Below are 22,240 nucleotides of genomic sequence, written 5' to 3' on the forward strand. Positions count from 1 at the left end.
ACCTCCTCAAAGAAAAAGCCATACAAACAAAATCACGTGCATAATTAATTCCTTGCATACATAATCCATGTTTCACAGTTACAGACACTGCTCTAATCTATTCAAATCCTATGAAGTACAGTGTGGAATCCTTTATGAATTTGAAACAAACAAGCAAACAGACCCAAAGAATAGAAAATCAAAAAATCAAAATCAAAATCTCACCTGTCTGAGTTGAAAGACGCCAGCACAGGGCACCTCAGGTTTGGGGATCACCTCCACAGGGGTGTATTCACCTTGATCGTTCAGCTCGTGGAACTCCACCCACATCTCAATCTTTCGCATCACCTCGTTCCACCTGTAGTGCAACATGAACATCGTTCACTTCAAAATGTGTTACAGACATTCAAACAATCTCCACCTGTAGTGCAACATGAACATCGTTCACTTCAAAATGTGTTACAGACATTCAAACAATCTCCACCTGTAGTGCAACATGAACATCGTTCACTTCAAAATGTGTTACAGACATTCAAACAATCTCCACCTGTAGTGCAACATGAACATCGTTCACTTCAAAGTGTGTTACAGACATTCAAACAATCTCCACCTGTAGTGCAACATGAACATCATTCACTTCAAAGTGTGTTACAGATATTCAAACAATCTCCACCTGTAGTGCAACATGAACATCGTTCACTTCAAAGTGTGTTACAGACATTCAAACAATCTCCACCTGTAGTGCAACATGAACATCGTTCACTTCAAAGTGTGTTACAGACATTCAAACAATCTCCACCTGTAGTGCAACATGAACATCGTTCACTTCAAAGTGTGTTACAGACATTCAAATATCTCCACCTGTAGCAGACCTGTTTACCCCCCACATGAAAATCAGGAATGCAACTGTTACTTTTCCGTAATTTGAGGCATCTTTGAGTAATCTTTTTTATCAACCATAAACCAGCTCGAAAATGATTAAACGACACGTTAATTCGCGCACTACCATGCAAAACAAGTACAAAATTGATAACCATGTTTAACAGTATTGTACTACACACACAGAAGCTCGATCACACACACCACAAACACACAACACAAGACACCTGATACATATGCAAGTTAACAAAGACAAGTTTACTTTATCTAAAAAAAACTAAAAAAATAACAGTATTCAGGGGCGGAGCAAGAGAGCTAGAGGGGGGGGGGGGGGGGGGTACAACCTGGGGTCCAGGGGTTGGGGGGTCTGGCTGAAGAATTTTAGCTATTTTATTAACAATTTGTGGCTTATCCTTGATTTTAAACATGATAAACTGGTGTCAGCAGCCACTCGTTATTTCTTTTAAAGTTAGTATTAAATAATGGCAATTTATCTTCATTGATATCTGCTTCCGACAAAAACAAAAATTTCACAGACAGAAAATGTTTTGTTTTTTTCCCACAGACTGAATTTTTGTGTTTTTTGTTGCTTTTTTGACAGCAAGGGGGGGGGGGGGGGGGGGGGTGTCCGGAACCCCTGTATCATCCCCCCCCCCCACCCCCGTACTTCGCCCTTGGACTATTTACAGTCAAGATGCATGTGAACAAAACCACCTTACATTCTGTCACATCAGACATCCTGCATTAATAGTCATAATAACTCGATCTCTTCAGAAGCTACCTTTAATTTTAGAGGACCGATTCGTTTATTTCCTTTAAACATTTTGTTGTAAGTTTTTCGATTCAAAGAACTGTGATCTTTGCTATATTGGAGAAATATTAATGGAGATCAGTTTTAGACTCAGAAAGACTTGAATTTCGGCAACAGCACAAGTCACTGAAGAGCGCGACCATAGACCTACATCTATGTCTCTGGCGTGACTGACCGTAGTGAGAGATCGGTTCGCAGGTCCGGGAGATTCTGTGGAAGTAGAGACCTAAATCAAATAAACTCGATGCGAAGCAGGCTCATGTTTTGCCAAACATAATTTCGTGTTTTTGTTTGTTTCCATGTTCATTTGTGTACTGCATTTTGTTAAAACTAATGCTGCGTCTAGCCTCGCTAACTGACTAGCTTTGTTGTTGCACTGATCTCAAGTCGATCACCAAAATGAATGTGGTTCGCTCTTCTTAAACTTCACCAGACACCGCCACTTGACTTAATAGTTTTGCCGATATTCCTGTACAACTTTCGCTTTTTTGGTTGGCATTTCGTCCCCACAGAGATCGGCCCAAAATTACCCTTCGGACCAATGTCGATCTCAAAACCGCGGAATCCGACAAATACCTTGCTGTACACATGCGCAGAAAAGGCTGTTTCGGTCAGCCTTGAAATCACAGTCCTGGTGACTACCACAATTTCGACTTCGAATTTTCACCCACGAAAAAGATTCTCTCGACCGCAATTTCCGGAATTTTCGGTAGATTTCCGTAATACCGGAATTTAGACCCCAAATCCGTAATAATTCCGGACAATCCGGGAGGGTAAACAGGTCTGCTGTAGTGCAACATGAACATCGTTCACTTCAAAATGTGTGACAGACATTCAAACAATCTCCACCTGTAGTGCAACATGAACATCGTTCACTTCAAAATGTGTTACAGACATTCAAACATCTCCACCTGTAGTGCAACATGAACATCGTTCACTTCAAAATGTGTTAGACATTCAAACAATCTCCACCTGTAGTGCAACATGAACATCGTTCACTTCAAAATGTGTTACAGACATTCAAACATCTCCACCTGTAGTGCAACATGAACATCGTTCACTTCAAAATGTGTTACAGACATTCAAACATCTCCACCTGTAGTGCAACATGAACATCGTTCACTTCAAAATGTGTTACAGACATTCAAACAATCTCCACCTGCAGTGCAACATGAACATCATTCACTTCAAAGTGTGTTACAGATATTCAAACAATCTCCACCTGCAGTGCAACATGAACATCGTTCACTTCAAAGTGTGTTACAGATATTCAAACAATCTCCACCTGCAGTGCAACATGAACATCGTTCACTTCAAAGTGTGTTACAGACATTCAAACAATCTCCACCTGTAGTGCAACATGAACATCGTTCACTTCAAAATGTGTTACAGACATTCAAACATCTCCACCTGTAGTGCAACATGAACATCGTTCACTTCAAAATGTGTTACAGACATTCAAACAATCTCCACCTGTTGTGCAACATGAACATCGTTCACTTCAAAACGTGTTATAGTGCAACATGAACATCGTTCACTTCAAAATGTGTTACAGACATTCAAACAATCTCCACCTGTAGTGCAACATGAACATCGTTCACTTCAAAATGTGTTACAGACATTCAAACATCTCCACCTGTAGTGCAACATGAACATCGTTCACTTCAAAATGTGTTACAGACATTCAAACAATCTCCACCTGTAGTGCAACATGAACATCGTTCACTTCAAAATGTGTTACAGACATTCAAACATCTCCACCTGTAGTGCAACATGAACATCGTTCACTTCAAAATGTGTTAGACATTCAAACAATCTCCACCTGTAGTGCAACATGAACATCGTTCACTTCAAAACGTGTTGCAAACATTCAAACATTCTCCACCTGCAGTGCAACATGAACATCGTTCACTTCAAAATGTGTTACAGACATTCAAACAATCTCCACCTGTAGTGCAACATGAACATCGTTCACTTCAAAATGTGTTAACAGATATTCAAACAATCTCCACCTGTAGTGCAACATGAACATCGTTCACTTCAAAATGTGTTACAGACATTCAAACATCTCCACCTGTAGTGCAACATGAACATCGTTCACTTCAAAATGTGTTACAGACATTCAAACAATCTCCACCTGCAGTGCAACATGAACATCGTTCACTTCAAAATGTGTTACAGACATTCAAACAATCTCCACCTGTAGTGCAACATGAACATCGTTCACTTCAAAACGTGTTGCAAACATTCAAACATTCTCCACCTGCAGTGCAACATGAACATCGTTCACTTCAAAATGTGTGACAGACATTCAAACAATCTCCACCTGTAGTGCAACATGAACATCGTTCACTTCAAAGTGTGTTACAGACATTCAAACAATCTCCACCTATAGTGCAACATGAACATCGTTCACTTCAAAATGTGTTACAGACATTCAAACATCTCCACCTGTAGTGCAACATGAACATCGTTCACTTCAAAATGTGTTACAGACATTCAAACAATCTCCACCTGTCGTGCAACATGAACATCGTTCACTTCAAAATGTGTTACAGACATTCAAACAATCTCCACCTGTAGTGCAACATGAACATCGTTCACTTCAAAATGTGTTACAGACATTCAAACAATCTCCACCTATAGTGCAACATGAACATCGTTCACTTCAAAATGTGTTACAGACATTCAAACAATCTCCACCTGTCGTGCAACATGAACATCGTTCACTTCAAAATGTGTTACAGACATTCAAACAATCTCCACCTGCAGTGTAACATGAACATCGTTCACTTCAAAATGTGTTACAGACATTCAAACAATCTCCACCTGTTGTGCAACATGAACATCGTTCACTTCAAAATGTGTTACAGACATTCAAACAATCTCCACCTGTAGTGCAACATGAACATCGTTCACTTCAAAATGTGTTACAGACATTCAAACAATCTCCACCTGTTGTGCAACATGAACATCGTTCACTTCAAAACGTGTTACAGACATACAAACAATCTCCACCTGTAGTGCAACATGAACATCGTTCACTTCAAAACGTGTTATAGTGCAACATGAACATCGTTCACTTCAAAACGTGTTATAGTGCAACATGAACATCGTTCACTTCAAAATGTGTTAGACATTCAAACAATCTCAAGCGTGTTGGCGTTGACATACATGTGCTTAAGTGTCGCATCCGCTTTCAGCCTTCATCGCTGGCTAGCCAAAGCTGCATGCAGCACCGGTCGAAAAGAGAGCAGCCATCCGCGTAGGTCTCTTCTGCCGGTTAGCCTCTCACCAACAAGTCCTATGCATTGCCTCCACGTGGCGTTGGGTGGAAACTGGGAGCCCTATGCTCCCAGGCTAAAATGCAAGGGCGCGGAGGAGATTTTCTCCGTACGTGCGGTACGCAGGCCCACCCGTGTGTGGATACGCCCTGGTGCCCATGAAACAAATCCCCAGGTATGGGTGAAATACCAAGACTAGACATCCCAACGGCGGAACTGGCGGAAGAGGAGAGTGAACTCCCAACGGCAGCGAAGGCGGAAGAGGACGTCTAGTCACCCATCCCAACGGTCAGACAGGCGGACGAGGAGCTTGCTCCCAACGGCTGGCTGGGCGGACGAGGATACTCCATGTTACTGCTGCTTCCACAAGCGCTGGGTAGGAACGACTCGTTAGCCAAGGTAGGCAGCATTCCTAGGAGAAGGAAAACTCTGAAGACAAACCTGGGGGGTTGGACCCATTAGCTGAAACCCCCATGTCACCCCCATGTCACATCCAACTTGCTAGGGGAACACATCCGGCAGAGGTGGCAACAGGACAGATATGCCCACAACCTGGCACCGAAGGCGAATACAACAGCAGACTGGACAGCTCAGGGCGTCAGCATGGATGCGGAAGATGCGACGGCCATCCAGGAAACGGGTAGATTGAACTCGGCAGCCCGGTAAAGCAACCAATCTAGGAGAGCAAACACTCTGATATAAAAACAAGCTGAAGTCGGATGTGCTGGGCCTGACTTGTCAGGCGCGTAACGGCAGCACAACGCATCTATGCTCACATGACAGACAACAATGGAAATGACTCTCGATATGGTGCTCGTCCGTTGGAGACCCACCAGGGTGGAAGAGTGCCGGGCCCCGTGCCTCAAAGGGGCTCATATCATGCGACTGGTGGACCCCGTTCCCCTTTTTGTGGTGGAGCCAGGCGGCGGGTGAGACGGGTAAATGCGACTGGCTACGACAGAAATGAGGATGTGGAGCCAAGGCCATTGAGGGTGCTACAGTGGAACGCTGAGGGAATATCCAAGAAGAAGCTCCCCTTTGCTGAACGACTTCACAAAGAGGATATTGACATAGCTTGTATCCAGGAGACACACCTTACAGAGAACCTCCGCTTCACAATAAGAGGCTACCAGACCTACCGTGCGGACCGGGAGAAAAGGCACAAAGGCGGTGTACTCATCTTGATCAAGAATCACCTACCAGCAAAGCACATCACATTGGACACTGATGGACAGGCAGAAATTACCGGAGTGGACATCACACTACAAAATGGGAAGCAGATCAGGATTTACAACATTTATTGCCCAGCTGATCGACAACTTTCTCTACACAAAATGGAGGTGCCACAGGATGGATGTCTGATTATCGGTGACTTCAACAGCCATTCCCATAGCTGGGGATACAATGAAACAGATTCTAGAGGGGAGGAGGTGGAAGATTGGCAAATAGAACAGCATTTATATCTCCTGAATAGCCCAGAAGACCCTCCAACATTCTACTCACGCAGATGGATGACGTCAACAACACCTGACCTGTCCTTTTCCACTAACAACCTACAGACAAGTGCTGAGAGAACTGTGCTGGATCAGCTAGCCGGTAGTGACCACAAGCCTGTCAAACTGACCTTCAACCTCAATCACCATCCGGGGGACTGCAAACCACTACCCAGATGGAATTACAAAAAAGCAAAGTGGGAAGATTATTCCATGCTTACTGATGAGTATGTGGCAAACATAAATACTCGCCGTAAAGATGCAAACAGCATGACCAAGGCCTTCAATGCAGCAGTGCTGAAAGCTGCAAAAGAAACCATCCCACGAGGAGCCAGGAAAAACTACAAGCCATATTGGACTGAAGAACTTCAGAAACTGGAAGATCAGGTGAATGATGCAAGAGAGAAAGTGGAGAAAGAACCAACCATTGAAAACAATATCAGTCTGAAGGAAAAGACAGCTTCCTACAAGAAAACATTCACTCAAGCAGCAAGAAACAACTGGAAAAGAAAGACAGAAAGCTTAAATTTAGACAAGGATGGCAGTAAGCTCTGGAATCTCGCCAAAGCTATGAATGACGAAAAATCAACACCAGCACCCATTAGATTGGAACAGAATGGAGAAACCATCACTGGCAAGAAAGCTGCAGACCATCTCATCAGCAGCTTTGAAAGAAACAGTAACCTAGACATCCCATAAGAAAGAGAGAGGGAAGTCCAAGAAGAACAGCAGCAGTACAGAGATGCAGCCACAGAAAAAGAAGTTATGAAGGAACCATTCACCGAAAAAGAGTTTGAAGACGGGATTCGGCAGCTACAGAAAGAGAAATCGCCTGGGCCTGATGGCATCACCAACGAGATGCTTCAACGACTTGGCCCATCAGCGAGAAAGGTGCTGCTGACGATCTTCAACGCCAGTTGGACACATGCCTCAGTACCTCAAGCTTGGAGAGATGCAACAATGATACCTATCCACAAAAAGGGAAAAGACAAAACCAGGGCTGACAGCTATAGGCCCATTAGTCTAACCAGCTGCGTGGGGAAGCTTATGGAGAGACTCATCAACAACAGGCTAATCTGGTACCTGGAAGAGAAAAAGATCATCTCTGACAACCAGGCTGGATTCAGACAACACAGATCCACCGAGGATCAGGTTGCCTACATTGCACAAGAAGTTAAAGATACACTTCAAGACAAGAAACATACTATCGCAGTCTGGATAGATCTTGAAAAAGCCTTCGACAAGGTGTGGAAAGAGGGTCTGAAACTGAAAATGCACCAATATGGGATCACGGGACACATGTGTACAACTGGATCAGCCAATACCTTACCAACAGGAAAGCCAGGGTACAGAACAAAAGATTCCAGAGCAGGCAAAGAACCATGAAGGAAGGCGTCCCACAAGGCGGAGTTCTCTCGCCTACGCTGTTCATCATCTTCATGAATGACATCCTGGAAGATATCCCTGCATGGGTCCATGGCGCAGTATATGCAGATGACCTGGTCATTTGGTGTTCGGAGCAGTATGTGACTACTGCCACAGTGCGAGTGCAGGACGCCTTGAGAAGGATAGAAAGATGGACAAGGAAGTGGTTAGTGACCATCAATGCCAGTAAAACAAACTACACCATCTTCAGTCTCGCCGCCAAGAAACAGACTGCACACCTCCAGGTGAATGGCCACAACCTACCACAAGACAATACACCCACATACCTTGGAGTTACCTTTGATCCCAGGATGACATGGAAACACCAAACAGAGAAGTGCGCAGCCAGAGCCAGACTGCGAACAGCACTAATGAAGAAACTTTCTGGGACATCCTGGGGAGCGGATCACAACATCCAGAAGAAGCTGTACCTTGGACGAGTAAGATCTGTCCTAGAGTACGGAGCAGCTGCATGGAGTACAGCAGCAAAATCCAACTTCGACAAACTTGCCCGAATGCAGAACCAAGCATCTAGAATCATCACAGGTGCACTCAAGTCGACTCCAATCCAGGCTATGGACACATTGACTGGCCTAGAGAGCCTTGAAAGCAGACGAGACACCAAAGTCCTTACACTAGCTGCCAAGTTCAAGAGGATGCAGAACCACCCAATGCACAAGAGAATGTCGGAGCCCACCAAATGCAGACTGAAGCGCAGCAGTTTTGTCCACAACGTGAGGAGACTTGAACGACAGGATCCAGAACTCATGCAGCAGGGCAACAGGATAATACCAACGCACTCGACTGTACCAGCTTGGAAGAGAGAGCAATTCCCTGAAGTCAGAGAGAGCATTCCTGGCATTCTCAAAAAGGGCATCCAAACAGAAGCGGAGAGGAAAGCAGTGACCCTGGACCACATAGATCACGTCTATCCCAAAGAACATTGGACCCATACATACACAGATGGATCAGCAGAAGATGCAACCAGAAATGGAGGTGGCGGAATTGTCATCAAACTGAAGGATGAAAGACAACTACAGCAGGCTATTCCAACTGGAAAGTTCTCTACGAACTACAAGGCTGAGGCTGATGCACTACAAACAGCAGCCCGAATGTTACACGAGAACAGGGAAACAACCCGCTCCAGAGTGGTTATCTTCTCTGATGCCTTATCAGTCCTGCAAGCAGTCCAGAACCCACGGAACAAGGAACTGAACACCCTTGCCTCTGCACTGACCAACTTACAGCAATCCACTGAGCAAACAGTCATCCAGTGGATTCCATCACACTGTAACATACAGGGCAATGAGGAAGCTGACCGACTGGCAAAAGAAGGTGGACAGCTCCCACAGGATGAACAAGAAGTCACCTATGAAGAGGCCAAGACTATAGTCAAAGAGAAGCAGAAGAGAAGATGGCTCCACCAACACCCAGACTACAACAAAAAGGATGCCTACTACCTCCTACCCAGAGATGACCAAGTGGTCATTGTGAGACTGAGAACAGGCCATTGCAGACTCAAACATCACCTGTATACCAAATTCCACATTGGTGATTCTGCATCGTGCCCCTGTGGCACATCTCCAATGACAGTGCAACACTTCCTGCAGGACTGTCCAACACACCAAAACTTGCGAGCAGAGACCTGGCCTGCTGACACACCGATGAGGGACAAACTCTATGGACCCATGGAGAGCCTCCGGCGTACAGCAGCCTTCATCAGGGCCTCCGGAGTTGCTGTCTGAGCGAACGACGAAGAAGAAGAAGAAGAATTCAAACAATCTCCACCTGTAGTGCAACATGAACATCGTTCACTTCAAAATGTGTTACAGACATTCAAACAATCTCCACCTGTAGTGCAACATGAACATCGTTCACTTCAAAATGTGTTACAGACATTCAAACAATCTCCACCTGTTGTGCAACATGAACATCGTTCACTTCAAAACGTGTTACAGACATACAAACAATCTCCACCTGTAGTGCAACATGAACATCGTTCACTTCAAAACGTGTTATAGTGCAACATGAACATCGTTCACTTCAAAATGTGTTACAGACATTCAAACAATCTCCACCTGTAGTGCAACATGAACATCGTTCACTTCAAAATGTGTTACAGACATTCAAACAATCTGGGAAAACGTACAGGGTCGTAAAAGGAGAGCTCATATGTATATGAATCAAACATATTTGCTTTTCTACCGTCATAAAACAATGTCCAAGAGAACATTGATTTCTTATTAATTATTGCCCAAAACTTGATCCTAATATGACCTGACATATAGTTATTCAAACCTAAGAATATTCCAGATATATCCCAGCAACACAGGCTGAGAGAGATAGAGGGCGGGAGATGAGACATTCCACACACCTGTCAGCGACGGAGCGTGACTTGGCCTGTGCAGTGTCGGCCAGATTGAGCAGCTGACCAAAGCCCTGACTGCGGTGACCCCACACCTCCACCGACAGCGCCCCGTCAGAGCAAAACTCAATGAACTCTTCTGTGATCGGCACTCGGAACACCTGCAAAATAAAGGGATATGAAAATAAAGGGGGAAACATACACAGAAAAATACAACACCTCCACCGACAACGCTCCGTCCAAACAAAACTTGATGAATTTGTCTGTGATCGGTACTTGGAACAACAGCAAGAGATAAAGGGATTATGAAAGTCAAGGGGGAAATATACACACAAAAATCCCCAGAATCCCACACCTCTACCTATAACGCTCAGGGCAAGATCTCGTATTTTCGCATCAATCCCCGAATTTGGATTCATTTCCCATAAAGTCAGAACATTCAACGTACAGACCTGACACTGTGTGCACTTATCATCCCATATCACAAGCCAATGTACAGACCTGACACTGTGTGCACGTATCATCCCATATCACAAGCCAATGTACACCAAATATGAAGTAAATTGCCGTAGTAGTTTAGGAGTTATAGGCATTTTAATGGGTGGCAATTTTTGGGGTCACCCTGTTGAACAAAATCATGGTAATGGGCGGTTCTGGTAACTCTTTCTTTCGGCTGGTAACTGGCGCCACCTCGCGGGAATATCACACGAGAAAGGGAAAAAAAACTTGCATTGGTCCCAAATAGCATATCGGTTTGGTAACAGTTCATGTGTAAGTCGTGCATTTTATATGGTAAACAAACAATGGTCGGTTCTGGTGAGGTTATGCCCCTTCTTTCTTTCGGCTGGTAACTGGCGCCACCTCGCGGTAAGATCACAGGAGTTGTTTTACGTCATCACCCCAGAAGCGCTCATTAGAGCATCTGAAGGTTCACACCTGCTCACAGGTGACAGAATAAGACTAAATAACAGTAGCTTATCTTCGCTATGCAAATGCGTTGATTGCACACACATGCATGCACACAGAACCCAGAGAACTGCTGTAACTTTCTTAATCAACACTGTACACCAAGCAGGAGAAATGACCTTTTCGTGGTTGAAGGTGAAGGCCACAGTGTCATCCTCGCGTTTCTCCAGGTGCTCAGGGTTAATCTCAGGCGGCACGACGACGGACTCCTGGTGGCCCCAGAAGTTGTACTGACAGAAGACAAAGTGAGCCAGGGCTGGCGGCAGTCCCCGTGCCTCTTTGATGCACACCTGCAACACACAAATCATTCACCTGTATTGGAATACAGTGCAACCCCTTTTTAAGACCTCACAAAATCTGAGAAAATCAGGTCTTAAAATAGAGGGAGTCTTTAAATAGAGGGAGTCTTAAAAGAGAGGGAGTCTTTAAAGAGAGGGAGTCTTAAAATAGAGGGAGTCTTAAAATAGAGGGAGTCTCAAAAGGGGGTTAACATCCAATAGACGATTTTCAGAAATACACGGGATTTCATTCTAGCAAGAAAGAAAGCACAGGCTCCTAGCAGTGCCTTCCTTTCCACACCCTGAAACAGGTTGTGGACATATGCTGTGGTTGGGTATTATACTCCAGATATACCCCGCGGAGGGTGACATCAAATACTGTATTTACCAGCAATGGGATAATGAAGTAGAGTTAATGAAATGAAATGAAAACGTACACGTATCAAGAGCGGTGCCCCCATGGGCACACTCTCCTCCTCGTTATCCTCAGCCGCCATGTCAACGTAGCGATCCAGGATGGCTCCCCCCACCTTGGTGATCTCGATGTGCAGCTTGCCCGCTACCTGTAACAGTAACGTTTAGTTAGTGCATCCACGTAGCGATCCAGGACGGCTCCCCCCACCTTGGTGATCTCGATGTGCAGCTTGCCCGCTACCTGTAACAGTAACATTTAGTTAGTGCATCCACGTAGCGATCCAGGACGGCTCCCCCCACCTTGGTGATCTCGATGTGCAGCTTGCCCGCTACCTGTAACAGTAACATTTAGTTAGTGCATCCACGTAGTGATCGAGGTGTATGGTATCATAGATTCAGCTTTACATGGGGGACTACACATTAAAGGAACATTTTGACCATGCAAATCACAACTACATGAATCTATCTTAACTTAGTACACACCAAGAGCATGAAATGAACAAACGTGTTCTTCTTGTTCTATGCTTCTGCTTGTTTTTGTTTCTGTTATTATTTTAGTTAGCAGGTCTAGTTGAGCACGTATTAAGTATCATGTACCCACTACTAGTCATTGTGCATTTTAGTTAATGGACTGATGATGTCATTTGTATGGAGTCGACGCACGTGCGAGGATATGTATGTGTGGGAGGGGGGGGGGGGGGGGCGCGGGAGATGGAAGCTTGCTGTATGTTATGTAATGTATATATTGTGTGTGATACGTGGAAATGTGATACTATTTATTTGCATGTATGATACAGGTACAAATGTGATAATTGTAGGCGTATCCCATATCCACCCATCGCACCCCCTGGGGGTGCATCGATTTAAATTGTAGTGGAAAAATCACAAAAGGACAAATTGCATTTAGTTTAGTATCCTGCAGTTCCCATGACTTGTCTCTACACCAGCAACATAATGATCAAGTGATCTCTCCTGAAATGCTCTCGTGAACTGAAGTCTGAAAAGAGGGGAAATGAAAAATGGCAGCGAACACTCCTCAGCAAAATTCGTAAGTGATAGTTGTCAAACAGTTCTCATTTTTATTCCTGTGTCAGCGGTTTTAGTGTACAAATTATATGTTTAGTAAGATGTACATGTTAGATTATTCCTAAAATAATATGTTCCACACTGAAAATGATGAAATAGTAGTGCACCCTACAGGGGTGCATTGGGAGCGAGCGGTACCATGCTTCTTTTTTTCAGTGCACCCTACTAGAGTGCATTGGGAGCGAGAGCTACCATCCTTTTTTTTGTGTCTGTGTCTGTATCTGAATCACACTGTCAGAGGTCTCTGATTGAAATAACCGTGTCAATAATGCAATGATTTCCATCGCCTGTGATTTGACCCGTTTGAGTTTCATGAAAACTATCAGGCCTAAAAAAATATGTTGGTCTAAGGTAACGTGACTAAAAAAAAGTAGGGTCCATCGGTGTTTTTTTTTTACTGTGCTTTTGATTTGATGCTATTTTGATCCTGAGAGATAAACATATTATGTGTGTGTGTAGGAGGAGGCGATACACAGTGAACGAGGTAGTGTCAATGCTGGAAGACGATGATTTTCTACAAGCAACCGTTTACATAACTCCTCCTGGAAATGCGGGTGATTTATCGGATGAGGACAGTGGTGATGAAGACGAGAATGGCTGCATTCAAAATCTAAATCACCGACAGCTTACAGCAGAGGCAGAATTAGTCGTTACAGACTTACAAGGCGAAACAAAAACAATGTCATCAACGAATGAAGACTCAGATGAGTAACCCCACTCATCACGTACACATTCCATCATCACATCAGCCCAACTAATTCCTGCTCCACCAACGCATGCCCCATTTGATCCTAAAGCACATGCACATCTTCATCCTGCTCGAGCCCCACCATCTACGGCCCAACAACCTCCTCCCAAACGTGCTCGGTGTGAGAATCCACCTGGTCCTGCTCCATCTACTCAAGATGCACCACACGCTGAAGCCACACGACCTGTCGCACCATGTGCTGTAGCCCCACATGGTCCTGCAGCACATACTCAAGCTCCACCAGCCCCTGCACCATGCGCTCGAGCACCAGCACCTGCACCACGCGCTCGAGCCCCACCAGCCCCAGCACCACGCGCTCGAGCCCCACCAGCCCCAGCACCACGCGCTCGAGCCCCACCAGCCCCAGCACCACGCGCTCGAGCCCCACCAGCCCCAGCACCACGCGCTCGAGCCCCACCAGCCCCAGCACCACGCGCTCGAGCCCCACCAGGCCCAGCACCACGCGCTCGAGCCCCACCAGCCCCTGCACCACGCGCTCGAGCCCCACCAGCCCCAGCACCACGTAGGCATGCCCAAAGAGCTCCACAGGGTGGCAACCAGCAAGCACAACGTAACTGGCAACGTGCAGACATGCCAAGAAACGGGCTTCAAACACAAGTTCCTTTCCCAAATATTCCAGATCCAGCCTGGTACAATCAAAACCTGAACCCAGTGGACATATTTGAATTTTTCTTTGATGATGATGTCGTCGACAATTTGGTACAACAGACAAACTTGTATGCCAATCGAGATAATGGCAACCATGCATTCACTACCAACAGACAGGATATGCGATCTTTCATTGGCATTCTCCTCTTGTCAGGATACAATGCCTTGCCAAGGCGACCTATGTACTGGGAAAGAAGTGTTGACTGTCAAGCGACAGTTGATCTGCTGACTTTCAGGTGAGGGTGGCTCAGACCTATCTCATGCGTCATGGTGCAGCGGGGACTCCATTGAGAGTAGGTCGAGACCTGACCTTCACACCCAGAGTCCCTGAGGCCGTCAGGAGTGACAGAACAGGTCACTTCTCTTCCAATTCAACACAGAAAAGATGCGCAAAATGTCACAAAAACACAAGGAAGATGTGTACAAAGTGTCGAGTTGGCCTTCATCTCCATTGCTTCAACGAGTTCCACGGAGTTCCTTGAATTTGCTGCATCGTCGCTCTTCATCATGGAGTTCCTTGGCGTTGTTTTTTCTTGATTTGAGCTACTTCTAAGAAAGAAGTGGAGGAGAGGATAGGGTTATTCCTCCCAGATATTTTGGCTTAATTTTTACCAACACAAAGATAATGTACACTCATTTTGAAAGAACGCAAATGAGCAATCAGCTGGATATTGTGAAATCAAAGAAATGGCCCAACGTTGCTATGTTCGTTTCAAGGCAAAAAATAAAGCTGTTTTTACAAATTCATTTATCTGAAATATGTCCACAAAATGTGAGTTTTCTATTTAACTTCATAACGTCTCAAGGTTCCAATGTGGGGGTGCACTTAACAAAAAGGTTATTGTGGTCATTGGCCCCCAGTGCACCCTGTGGGGGTGCACTTAAAAAAATGTTATTGTGGTCATTTGCCCCCAATGCACCCTAGAGGGGTGCACCCAAAAACTTCTAAAAAAACTAGGAAAAAAAAATTTTGGGGGGCAAACGACTACGGATATGTCTTAGTGGTACTCCTTTCAGTAAATAAAACACTAAAAAATGATAACTGCCAAAAAAAAATTTTTTTGGGTGGATATGGGTTAGTGATTACTGTGTGTGATACATGAAATGTGATATGAATGCTGTTTTTATATGTTATACTCTTACTTTCTCCCAAGCGCAAGACAAATTCTTCTATGAAAATTGAAGCCAATAAAATTTGAGTTGAGTTGAGTTGAGTTGAGTTGAATTCGCTAATCAAAGCTTTATGCTTCAGTACAGATCCTGAATGTTAGATATTGTATATATATATGACACAATACTAAAACAGAATAAAGTTTTGTTTAAACCAAATGAACAAAACAACTGACCTCTCCCTGCTGGCTGATGATGGGCACATGATAGTCCAGCTTGACGTCGTGGAACAGACACTCCAGGAAGATGTTGGCCACGCCAATCAGGTTGTGGTTTTCCTGGGACTCATAGAACGGGTCGCCCAGCTGTGGGGGTCCGTTGTCCTGGAAATCAGCAAGGTGGAACATTAGAATAAGGACATGCTGGGGTGATATGATTCTCGTAATGCTCACAGTAGTACCCTGCAAACCTCATGTCGTACTGAAACAGGGGGACATACTGTATATATTGTACAGCGCTTTGAGCAGGGTTAAACCCTGGATACATGCGCTATATAAGTAGTATGCATTATTATCATTATTATTATACATGTATTATCTTTTTTTTCAGTAAAATTTCCATAGCTTTCACATAGAAAATCTTCTTCAATCTAATTGTGTGTATTGCTAATGAAGAATATGCATCTATAGATCTATTTTCTTTAGTAACACAGCAAAGAAATTGTTTCAAAGAACCTGTATCTACAAAGTTATGGCATTTAAGAGAAATCTTAAAACTACCCAAAATCTAACATGTTCAAAGACTAAAACATGTGATTTGTTAAACAAAAATTTAGCTTCTAATACAAGGATATTTATTTCTTACAATAAAAAAATAATTGGGTCATTTTTCTGAACTGACAGTTTGGCAAAATGCACCTCTTCGTAACAAAATCTCATATAATTGTCTCTGTCAACCTCTATTACACAGAGCAGAAAAGTAAAAACCTAAAAAAACCAAGAAATTTGAATGTAAAATTAGACAAAAATGTAAGTTATTTTCTTTACTTAAGTATTTTCTTGAAAACCATTACATGTATTCCCTTAGTTATTCAACTTCATGTCTGATTAAAATCAGTATTAATACTCCCCCCCCCCCCCCCCCCCCCCCCACCAAGTCAGAACACACAAAAAGCAGGGCATATAGGGAATAATGGCATCAATTTCAAAACAATCTGTACACAACTTTTGCACACAAAATAGCATGTGTCCCCAAATGTGATCAGAAAAAGGGCTTGAAAATTCAAAAAAGAAACAAAATTCAATCCGATGAAATCACAAAACTGACAAAAACCTACCGAGGTGTCAATAAACTGTCGTACTATTCTGAGCAAAAAAGTAAAAAAAAAGTGATTGTAACAGACAACACACACACACATATTAATTTTCAAACATACAAAGCACTAAATATTCTACATCAAAAGTATGAAGAAAAACACAAAAGCAAAAGGTTTTGTCACAAAAATCTAAACTGATCAAGCAAAAATTCCACAAATTAAAGTGTTATGATAAAAAAAAACTCAAAGCAGACTAGACTATTTCTCACAATATTTCAGTGCAAAACTCATCCCGAATTATGTTCCCACCCCACCACCCCTCAACAATGAGGATCTCACAAACTTATGGACAGTGATCGCGCTAGCTTTTTAAAAAACGCGTAAGTCATACGCAACGAAATGAAAAAAACGCGTCACGGACCAATATTTTTGCGTACTACGAAAACACGTACAGACACAAACAAAACACGCTCGAAAGACTTAAAGACACTCCTTACCTAAATACGGCGAGTTTTCCTGTCGAACTCCGCGCACGCCTGTCGAATAACACCCCTGCTGTCTCCAACCTTCGGGCCTTGCGAGTTTGTTTCCCGCTCTAATACGACTAGACACACTTTCCGCCTTTTGGAAGCGCGAGATGGGAGAGCAGCTAATGTCTGTTTCATTATCCGACAAGACATTATCTGGTAATACCCTCGTTACGTTCGTTTGCGATACTTCGATGCAAAAAGAAACGGACTTTAGTTTTGACGCGCAGATTTCATGTGTGTCGTCACTTCTCGAGCCCTACAGTCAGTTTCAGGATCGGGTGATTATTAAGTCAGAGCAAAAGCGTTGCGTGAAGACAAGAAAAAGTTACAATATTTTTGCGTATGGCTTACGCGGCGCTGCGAAAAAAACGCGTCAGTGACTTTTAAAATGCGTCAAATACGCAAAAATCGTGCGTAAACGCGATCCCTGTATGGACACCACAAACGGAATGAAGTGAAAAAATGACAAACACTGAAAGCCAAATACACCAATCTTACCCACCAAATTTAATGAACTGTATTCCAAACAAGCTCTAAAACAAGAACTTTTATTGTAGCAATTACACATGCAAACACTTTCAGTCCTTCTCTCAATTCAAAAATCTTTTCTTGCAACTGCAAGTAATTGACTGGAAAAATGGTTTCTCTTCACCTACCTCCAATTTTAATTATGCAGTTAATTCACCACACAGTCATGCAGCAGCTATAGTCTTAAATTCCCATTCAAGAAAAAAGTTAAATTTTAAGTTTTAACAATAACACTTAGCTGGATGTAAATACACATCTAATTCTAGTGTTAGAAATAGCACAATGCGAAAGATCTTCGTTGAATTAGATTTTAAGTATCTACTTTTTGTGACGGCATTTCCTATTTTCAGTAAGACAAAACAATGATCAAGATCTCAGTTCAGTTAGATTTAATAACTAACTGTATGTTCAATGCACTAAGTCTGAATAATGCTCAAGATCTCATTTGTCAGTTATTCCCACACGACCACCCCACTTAAACAAACGTTGTTTGGAAATAACTCTGTCAGGTTTCAATGGGTTTGGAGTTGCTCACCCTTGGGAAAGACCGGCACGGTTGGGCTAGTGGTAAGGCGTCCGCCCTGTGATCGGGAGGTCGTGGGTTCAAACCCCGGCCGGGTCATACCTAAGACTTTAAAATTGGCAATCTAGTGGCTGCTCCGCCTGGCGTCTGGCATTATGGGGTTAGTGCTAGGACTGGTTGGTCCAGTGTCAGAATAATGTGACTGGGTGAGACATGAAGCCTGTGCTGCGACTTCTGTCTTGTGTGTGGTGCTCGTTACATGTCAAAGCAGCACCGCCCTGATATGGCCCTTCGTGGTCGGCTGGGCGTTAAGCAAACAAACAAACAAAACAAACCCTTGGGAACTGGGTCAAACAAACTCCTGTGAGTATGAATCATGTGAATGACTGACAATCCTGTGAAAGTTAGCTCACACACAGAGCACACTTAGAAATTATTCCCACCGGAGATAACTCTTCCTTGCCGATATGATCACGTCCCCTAATTAGTGCCCATAGGGACAGCCACTTGCAGCTACCTAGTGATTGGCCTACAATGTCACACGGGTTTGTTTGCCTCGGCATTTCAAAGGAAAAGCAACTCTTCCACAATAACCAATAAAAACGCGACAGAGTTAATTCCTGAATTCGTCTAAATGTATTTCTGGAATTCATCCAATAACACACTCTACCCCCCTCCCCGACACACACACACACCACACAGAGGCAAAAGGTCAAGCCATGCAGGACAACACAAACCCAAGTGGAGCCATCAAAGAAGTCATCAGAAGATGTGTCCTCTACCATCATGGGCAGGCCCTGTGACTTGCGGTCTTCATACATCTCCCGCATGTCGATAATCTTATTCTCCAGCTTCTCCATCGTCCAGATCTGACCGCTCCGCTTCTTCCGCTTGACCAGTATGGCCGGCTCGCTGACGAACGCCCCTCTCTGTGAAGGATAGAGTTTTGGGGGTGAGGGTTAGCTATGGTAGAAAGTTTGAGTTAACTATCAACGTTGCTGTGTATGTCTCTGAGAGTGTCTGTGTAGCTTGTGCCTGTGTGAGAGATGGTGATGGATATTTATTTTATAAGGATAGAGGTTTAAGGTTCAAGAGAAAAAGAGTGAGATAGTGGCTATATGTGTGTACAGATAATGTGTCTGAATGTGAGAAGTATGCAATCAGAGAGAGAGAGAGAGAGAGAGAGAGAGAGAGAGAGAGAGAGAGAGAGAGAGAGAGAGAGAGAGAGAGAGAGAGAGAGAGAGAGAGAGAGAGAGAGAGAGAGAGAGAGAGAGAGAGAGAGAGAGAGAGAGAGAGAGAGAGAGAGAGAGAGAGAGAGAGAGAGAGAGAGAGAGAGAGAGAGAGAGAGAGAGAGAGAGAGAGAGCTCAATTCTTTCTGACACTGCCCACTATCACACCTCACACAAAAATTCAAATTTCAATCAATTTGTTTTCAATTTTACAGACTAATGTTTCAAATTACAATCCATTTTTGTCTAATTTCAATCAACTTATTCAAATCTTCTTCTTCTTCTTCCACGTTCGTGGGCTGAAACTCCCACGTACACTCGTGTTTTTTGCACGAGTGGAATCTTACGTGCATGACCGTTTTTACCCCCGCCATTTAGGCAGCCATACGCCGCTTTCGGAGGAAGCATGCTGGGTATTTTCGCGTTTCTATAACCCACCGAACTCTGACATGGATTACAGGATCTTTTTCGTGCGCACTTGGTCTTGTGCTTGCGTGTACACACGGGGGTGTTCGGACACCGAGGAGAGTCTGCACACAAAGTTGACTCTGAGAAATAAATCTCTCGCCGAACGTGGGGACAAACTCACGCTGACAGCGGCCAACTGGATACAAATCCAGCGCGCTACCGACTGAGCTACATCCCCGCCCACTTATTCAAATAAAACACACACAAAAAAACCCTTCAAATTTCAATCTACAGTTTCAAACCTCAATCAAATGTTCATCAAATTTTGCCTTATTTCCACCTACCCGTCTGTTGGGACTGAGGTTGGCAGCCGGGATCTGAAGCGTGACATGGAACTCGGTCTGCTTGCCCATCTCCTGCGACAGGAAGTTGGCTTCACGCACCAGTGCATTCGCCTTCACCACCTCTTCCCTAAGCTTGGACAGGCTCTGCTTGAAGTTTTTCTCCCTGAAAACACACAACGAAATCATGATATGAGATTGCAAAAACAATTGAGTAAACAAGTCGCGTAAGGCAAAATTACTACATTTAGTCAAGCTGTAGAACTCACAGAATGAAACTGAACGTAGTCCGCCGCTAGTGCAAAAGGCAGTGAAAGTGACAAGCCTGTTTGGCGCGGTAACGGTTGCGGTGTGCTTCATAGCACGCTTTACTGTACCTCTCTTCGTGTTAACTTTCTGAGCGAGTTTTTAATCCAAACATATCATATCTATATGTTTTCAATTTTGGAATCAGGAACCGACAAGGAATAAGATAAAGTGTTTTTAAATTGATTTTGAAAATTTAATTTTGATCATAATTTTTGTATTTCTAATTTTCAGAGCTTGTTTTTAATCCAAATATAACATATTTATATGTTTTTCGAATCAGGAAATGATGAAGAATAAGATGAACGTAAATTTGGATCGTTTTATAAAAAAACTTTTTTTTTTAACAATTTTCAGATTTTTAATGACCAAAGTCATTAATTAATTTTTAAGTCACCAAGCTGAAATGCAATACCGAAGTCCGGCCTTCGTCAAAGATTGCTTGGCCAAAATTTCAATCAATTTGATTGAAAAATGAGGGTGTGACAGTGCCGCCTCAACTTTTACAAAAAGCCGGATATGACGTCATCAAAGACATTTATCGAAAAAAAGAAAAAAACTTCCGGGAATATCATTCCCAGGAACTCCCATGTAAAATTTCATAAAGATCGGTCCAGTAGTTTAGTCTGAATCGCTCTACACACACACACGCACAGACACACACACACATACACCACGACCCTCGTCTCGATTCCCCCTCTACGTTAAAACATTTAGTCAAAACTTGACTAAATGTAAAAAGAGAAAACCTAGCTCTCCCTGAAATAGACAAAATCATGAAAAGAGATCAGATTGCAAAAACAAGAGAATGAGGGGGCACAAAGAAGTGAAACCCCATCAAATCTGTGGTGAAAGTGTGTCTCCTCTGGAAGGGCGATGTCTCAAATTGTCTACAGCACCCCCGAATACCAACTCATCTAGTTCCTTCCGTCTTAACAGCCCACAAGTGCATTCAAGCCTAGATCAGCTTTGTGGCATCATTGCCAAGACTCTCGGGCATTCAACACTAACTGAACTAAGACGAATCTTCAGTAAGCAGAATCCTACCCCTAGAACTGACCAGTCAATACTAACCACCTGTCTGTCACCACTACCCCATAACCCCCCTTTTAAGCCCCCCCCCAATGTAAGACTTCCTCTATTTTAAGACCCTACTTTCTCAGATGTTCTGTTCATACCCTCTGTAAGTTTACCTCCATTTTCAAAATTCCCTCCCTTTTAACTGATTTTTAACAAAGATTTAAAAAAAAGATTTTTGAAGGTTATTGTTAAAGGGGGGTTCCACAGTACAGACTAACCAGATCTTCCCCAATGTCCAGCATGGCGTATTCAACACTAGCTGCTCAATGCAAATTTCTGTACTGCAGAGACAGAACAAGAAAGACGATCAGGCCGGGACACAAACTGACCAGCGCAGTGTTCAAGAAGCGACGAGAAACTGATTATCACCAGCATCCATCTTCTGCCAACAGCTTAATCCCCTTCCCATAATCCCCAGCCTGGTTGCCCTCAACGCCCAATTTCCTTCCGCTGACCGCTTGATGCCCGGCGAT

At 43.7% G+C, this 22,240-nt stretch overlaps 1 protein-coding gene across 2 annotated transcripts in view; it reads right to left on the reverse strand.

The window, feature by feature from the left end:
• LOC138979722 (kinesin-like protein KIF13A) overlaps positions 1-20,547 on the reverse strand; it is a gene marked incomplete at its 5' end in the record, with an annotated part of 47,687 nt that extends 27,140 nt beyond the window's left edge. Inside the window, 7 exon segments of one of the 2 annotated variants that reach the window (XM_070352459.1) lie at positions 205-337; positions 10,246-10,397; positions 11,322-11,492; positions 11,918-12,043; positions 15,744-15,890; positions 19,186-19,332; positions 20,385-20,547. In XM_070352459.1, coding sequence (XP_070208560.1) covers positions 205-337; positions 10,246-10,397; positions 11,322-11,492; positions 11,918-12,043; positions 15,744-15,890; positions 19,186-19,332; positions 20,385-20,547 — 1,039 coding nt within the window. 2 annotated transcript variants of the gene reach the window in all.
• Between the last annotated feature and the right edge of the window lie 1,693 nt (positions 20,548-22,240).

Source organism: Littorina saxatilis, linkage group LG11 (assembly GCF_037325665.1).
Source record: "Littorina saxatilis isolate snail1 linkage group LG11, US_GU_Lsax_2.0, whole genome shotgun sequence".
Lineage (NCBI taxonomy): Eukaryota > Metazoa > Mollusca > Gastropoda > Littorinimorpha > Littorinidae > Littorina > Littorina saxatilis.